Genomic DNA, 6,754 nt, shown 5'->3' with positions numbered 1-6,754 from the left:
TTGGGGAGCTCCTGTTTTGTTTGTTAAGAGGAAAGATGGTTCGTTCTGATTGTGTATTGATTATCGCGAGTTAAACAAGCGTACTATTAAGAATCGTTACCCTTTTCCGAGAATTGATGATCTGTTTGATCAACTTCAAGGTTCGTCCATTTATTCTAAGATTGATCTTCGTCTTGGTTATCACCAATTACGCGCTAAAGAAACTGATATTTCGAAAACCGCTTTCCGTACCAGTTATGGTCACTGTGAATTTCTTGTTATGCCGTCTGGATTGACTAACGCACCTGCTGTGTTCACAGACCTCATGAACCGTGTGTGCAGACCCTATCTAGACAAATTCGTTATCATTTTCATCGACGACATCCTTATTTATTCCAAGAGTGATGAAGAGCACAAAGAACATTTGAAGTTGGTGCTTGATTTGTTGAGAAAAGAAGAATAGTACGCTAAGTTCTCTAAGTGTGCTTTCTGGTTAAGAGAAGTTCAATTTCTTGGACATATTATTAGTAAACATGGAATACAAGTTGACCCTGCTAAGATTGAGGCGATTGAAAAGTGGAAAATTTCCGAAAACCCCCACTCAGATTCGTCAGTTTCTAGAGTTGGCAGGTTACTAAAGAATGTTCATTCAAGATTTCTCTCGTATAGCGGAACCTCTGACTACTTTAACACACAAGGGGAAGAAGTATGAGTGGAAGGATGAACAAGTGACTGCTTTTCAAATTTTGAAGAAGAAGTTGACTACCGCTCTGATATTATCACTACCTGAGGGTAATGATGATTTGTTTATCTATTGTGATGCTTCGTGTCAAGACTTTGGTTGTGTTTTGATGCAACAAAAGAAAGTCATTGCTTACGCGTCACGTCAGTTGAAGATTCGTGAACAGAATTATACAACCCATGATGTAGAATTGGGAGCTGTTGTGTTCGCACTCAAGAATTGGAGACATTACTTTTATGGGGTCAAATGTACAGTGTACACTGATCTCAAAAGTATTCAACATAACTTTGATGAAAGATAGTAGAATATGAGGTAGCGAAGATGGGTGGAATTGTTGAACGGTTTTGATTGTGAACTCCTTTAACCATTCCGGGGAAAGGCCAATGTTGTGGCCATTGCATTAAGTCAAAAAGAGAGAATTGAACCTCGTAGATTTAGGGCCTTAGATATGACCATCTCGCAAGGCAGATTCTTGCAGCTCAACAAGAAGCCTTGAAGGAGGAGAATTTTGTAACGGGAAGGTCCGAGGCTTGAGTAAATAGTTAGATGTACGAACCGATGGTACTCGGTATTTTGCGGGACATCTTTGTGTTCCGGAGTTTGGTGATCTACGACAACTTGTTTTAGATGAGGCTCATAAGTCTAGGTACTCTACTCATCCTGGTTCAGGAAAGATGTATCATGATCTTAAGGAGCTGTATTGGTGGCCTAATTTAAAAGCTGATGTGGCTACGTATGTGGCTAAGTGTTTGATCTGTGCTAAGGTTAAAGCTGAACATCAGAAACCGTCAGGACTTTTAGTGCAACCTGATATTCCCGAGTGGAAGTGGGAAGGTATTACAACGGATTTTATTACGAAGTTACTGAGAGTTGTGGGTGGTTATGATACCATTTGGGTGATTGTTGACCGACTCACAAAATCAGCTCATTTCTTACCGATTAAGGAGACAGATTCGAAGGAAAAGCTTGCTCGTTTGTATTTGAAGGAGATTGTTTCTAGACATGGTGTTCCCGTATCTATTATTTCGGACCGAGACAGTCGATTTACATCGAGGTTTTGGCAGTCCTTACAAGATGCTTTGGGGACTAAATTGGATATGAGCACCGCTTATCACCCACAGTCGGATGGTCAGAATGAAAGGACCATCCAAACGTTGAAAGGCATGTTGAGGGTATGCAAAATTGATTTTGGTAATGGTTGGGATAGATACTTACCGTTGGCTAAATTTTCTTATAGCAACAAGTTATCATGCAAGTATTAAAGCCGCACTGTTTGAAGCTCTGTATGGTAGGAAGTGTAGGTCTCCTGTCTATTGGAATGAGGTTGGGGATGCTCAACTCATAGGTCCAGAAATTATTCATAAGACTACCGAGGAGATTGTACAGATTAAGGAGAGATTGAAAACCGTCAGGAGTCGGCAAAAGAGTTACGCCGATGTTAGAAGGAACGATATTGAATTTCAGGTTGGTGATCGTGTTATGTTGAGGGTATCACCTTGAAAGGGCGTAATACGTTTTGGTAAAAGGGGAAAGTGAATCCTCATTTTGTTGGACCGTTTGAGATTTCATAACGTTTTTCATGTATCGAACTTAAAGAAGTGTTTGGTCGAGGCCGATAAGACTATTCCTCTGGAGGAGCTTCATGTTGTTAAGCAACTACATTTTATTAAGGAACCTGTTGAAATTATGGGTCGAGATGTTAAGACTCTCAAGCAGAACAGAATTCCTATTGTTCGAGTTAGATAGAACGCCAGACGCTGTCCCGGGTTCACTTGGGAGCGTGAAGATCAGATGAGGCAGAAGTACCCGCATTTGTTCTCAGATGCCGAGTCAACCCCTGCACCTGCTTAAATTTCGGGACAAAATTTCCGTAACGGGAAGGTACTGTAACGACCCTACTTTTTCCGTTATCTTTTACCGTTAATTATTTAACGACCGTTAACTGTTATTCGTGCCACGTCATTTCTATGACCTATATTATTATTTTTGTAATAATATATTAACTATTATGTGTTATATGAATATTTGTATTCATATCTTTAATTTTACGTTTCTACGTGTCGCGGATTTCTATCCGGCGAATATTCTCGATTTTCAAACCAACGGTCGAGTTTTTGGGATTTTAAAACCTAATTATTTTAAATATGATACTTTAAGATCATGTTATTATATAGAGTATTTATATTTATTTTTCGTCGCGCGTTTGTTATCTTTCCGAATAATTAATCGCGTAGTAGCGTTTTCGCGTTTCGGGCTTCGATCGGGCGTTCGGGCTAAAAGCAATTATCCAAATTATGAAGTTGGCCCACCATGGGGCCCACCCCATTCCAAATTCAGCCGAACCCTTGTAGAGGGGGGGAGCCTTGCCTTTTTTTGTCATTCCACATTTACACTTCAAAATTTATTTCCATTTCATTAAACCTAACAACTTTCTCTCAAAGTTTTCTTCTCCTCTTCTCCCTTTTGTGGCCGCCACTTTCACATCACCATTATCATCAATTGATCATCTTCTAGTACTTGGGTCAAGGGGCTTTTTGCATAATCGGATTCATCTCTTCAATCTCTACGCGTACATATTCATCAATTCTTGATTAGGGTATAAACCCTAACCCTAGATTTTCAATTTTTCAATTATTTTTCTGTTATTACATGTTATATTGATGGTATGATGATTATATGTTATTGTATTGATGATTGTATGCATAGAAATGCTCAAATATATATGTTTTCGGTTTGATTGAATTGGGACAGCAGCATATTCGTTCATTTCTGGTTATGTAACTGATATAAAAGTGAAATTAAAGTATCTAGATGAGTTCCTCTCATCAAGACATTAATTGTAGACTCCGGATTCATGTCGTTTCGATTCCCGGAGCCCTAAATATGATCAAAGTGGTATTTTGTTAAGATTGAAATGTGATTTTGGTATGAACCAGGTTTGGTCCGACTTTGTGACCATATTTGGTGACTTTAGGGTGTGTTAATGTGTTAGGACTGATGGTGGGGAGAACTTTCATGTTCGGGTCATCTCAATCCGAGCCACGAATCACCCGTTACGTCTAAAACACGTTTTTGATTGAATTGAAGTTCCAAGTAGTGTAAGGGCTATACATCACGACTTGTGGACTGTTCTTGGAGTGTTCTTGAGTGTATCAAAGTGTCGGGTGGTTTGCTTAGGCGGAGATATATGTAAGGCTCGCCGAAAACCGACACCCGGGGCTCAGGATACGACCCGATGAACTTTTGATTTAAAACTTATGACTAATTATTAAACTTATGATATAAATAATGGATTTCATTATCATTTAATTACTTATGATAAAAAAATAATTATTATTATTTAAGACTTATGATATATATTTATTATATCATTTAATTAATACTTATGATTTAATTAACATTTTAATAATACTTTTATTATTAATGGAAAATACTTATGATAAGTATTAAACTTATATTATGAGATTACTATTATAAGACTTATAATAAGGATTAATTAATTATTTAATTATTATAAGGCTTAGTTATTATTTAATTATAATTTAATTATTAAATATTTATGATTTAATAATTATAATTAGAAACTTATGATATGATTAATAATTCATTATTAATTAATAATACTTATGATATGATTTAAAATTTATTATTAATTAATAATATTTATATTATGACTAATATTTAATTAATTAATTAATTACTTATGTTATATTAATTATATCATTTAAACTTATATTAACTTTAATAATTCATTTTAATTTAATTAAACTTATGTTATGACATAATTAGACATATTTAACTTTAATAAACGTTATAACTTATATTATTATTATGACTTACACTTTTAAAATTTGCATTTACCATGTTTGACCAAGGTTGACTTTTGAATTGACTTTCGGTTGACTTTGACTTTCAGTTAACTTTTGTTGACTTTCTAATTAAGGAAACTTCCTTAACTTAAAAACTTTCTAAAAATAGAAACTTTCTAAATATGGAAACTTTATAAATTTGGAAACTTTCCAAAAATAGAAACGTTCCTAAAATAGAAACTTTCCAAAGATAGAAACTTTCCTAAAATAGAAACTTTCCAAAAATAGAAACTTTCCAAAAATGGAAACCTGCTAAAAACAGAAACTTTCTAAAAATAGAATGTGTGTGTGTTCGTAAGCTGTTCCGATCAAACCGATGCATATTGAGTATTGTTCTATGACTACTTGCAACATGTACAATAGCTATCATACTAAGACTTGACCTAAATTAGTTATTTATATCGACCTTCTTTATTTATAGGTCGGCGTTGTGATCATTCCTGATCACTTTACTTCATTTGTTGTTCGCATATTTGTGTGGTTACTTCATTTGCTATTAAGGTGAGTTATAGTCCCATCTTTCTATTTTAAATCTTTTGGGATGAGAATACATGCAATTTATTTTATATTTTGGACACATGTGGAAGTTGGTTTAAATTATTCATTGTGAGTTGAACAAAAATATTCCCTAGTCTGGTAACTATAATCACTGGTTTCTACTGGTGAACGCGAATCCTACGGATAGATCTATCGGGTTTGACAACCCCATTTTGAGCTACTCGCGCTAGCAATTTATAATCGGAATGTTTAGTACTTCGTATTTTGTTGTAGATACACTTGTTCGGTGTATATTATTTATTGTGTTTGGAAAGGGTAAATAAAGGGTTAAGTGGTTACCAGGTGGCTCACGGAAAATGGAATAATATTTTATTATATGTTTTCTAGCATATAATTTTGTGGTCCAAAAAGGAGTTTTTATGTTTTCAAACATAAATTTTTATGATTTAAATTAAATATTGTTTGTAATATTAAACCTATAATTCACTCAACATTTTTGTTGACCGTTACTCGCATGTTTTATTCTCAGGTTCATGATTGATTGCTTCCGCTGTGCTTAGAGAGTCTGCATATTTATGATGGCAGCTTTTATTAAACATTAACTTGCATTCTATTTTGATACATTTAATAGTGGATGTTGTTGACTTTGTTTAGGTCAACTTTTGGTTAAGTAATAATGTATGGTTTTTCTAAACTTACATATTTTGATAGGTTTCCTTTATAGGAAATCATTTTTAAATAAAGAATGCAAGGTTATTTATTAAATTCATATAGAGTTATGATCAAGCTGTGGGGCCAAGATAACGATGGTTGTCAAGTGTACTTTGACGGGTCGTTAAAACAGCCTCTCATAACACCACATACCCTTCTGTTGACAAATGGTGTCACTTAAATCTCCCAATTGTTCCACCAGCTACGGCTTCCTCTTAGTCTAGCACTTCCTCCAGCGAACCAAATTCCACCACTATGCCACCGCCTACCATCACTCCAACCACACCAAATCCAACACCTGTTGTGGCCAATGTTCCGGTAGTTCCACCACCCGTGCCTACTGTCACTACTCGCTCACAAAATAATATTTACAAGCCCAACCCCAAATATGTTCACACCACTACCACAGCTTCTCGAACAGTTGAACCCACCACCATCAATCAAGCGCTTTCTGATCCAGCCTGGAACGCAGCTATGCAGGAGGAACTTCGACCTCTCCGTGCTCTTGACACGTGGGAACTTGTTCCAGCAGATTCATCTCAGAATATTGTAAAGTGTAAGTGGGTTTTTTGGATTAAATATCTTCCTGATGGAACCATTGACAGGTACCGTGCTCGTTTAGTGGCTAAGGGGTTTCAACAGCGTGCCGGTATTGATTATAATGAGATCTTTAGTACCGTGGTCAAATCGGCCATAATTCGTACATTACTCAGTCTTGCTGTCACGAACAACTGGTCTCTTTGACAGCTTGATAAAAATAATGCTTTTCTTAATGGTACGTTACAGGAACAAGTTTATATGGCGCAACCACCGGGATTCTCAGATTCAAAATTTCTGAATCATGTCTGCAAACTTCGCAAAGCTATCTATGGTTTGAAACAGGCACCACGTGCCTGGTACACTGCGCTTACTTCATTTCTTCAAGGGTGTGGTTTCATTCGCGCGGTATCTGACA

At 36.0% G+C, this 6,754-nt stretch overlaps 1 protein-coding gene across 1 annotated transcript; it reads left to right on the top strand.

Annotated features, from left to right (window-relative positions):
* Nucleotides 1-6,054: 6,054 nt before the first annotated feature.
* On the top strand, nucleotides 6,055-6,543 carry LOC139904638 (uncharacterized mitochondrial protein AtMg00820-like). The gene has a single exon (XM_071886575.1). The coding sequence runs from the start codon at nucleotides 6,055-6,057 to the stop codon at nucleotides 6,541-6,543; it is 489 nt and encodes a 162-aa protein (XP_071742676.1).
* The last annotated feature ends 211 nt before the right edge of the window (nucleotides 6,544-6,754 follow it).

Source organism: Rutidosis leptorrhynchoides, chromosome 1 (assembly GCF_046630445.1).
Source record: "Rutidosis leptorrhynchoides isolate AG116_Rl617_1_P2 chromosome 1, CSIRO_AGI_Rlap_v1, whole genome shotgun sequence".
NCBI classification, from domain to species: domain Eukaryota; kingdom Viridiplantae; phylum Streptophyta; class Magnoliopsida; order Asterales; family Asteraceae; genus Rutidosis; species Rutidosis leptorrhynchoides.
The sequence above is the reverse complement of the archived record's forward strand: the minus strand, read 5'-3'. Positions and strand labels throughout refer to the sequence as shown.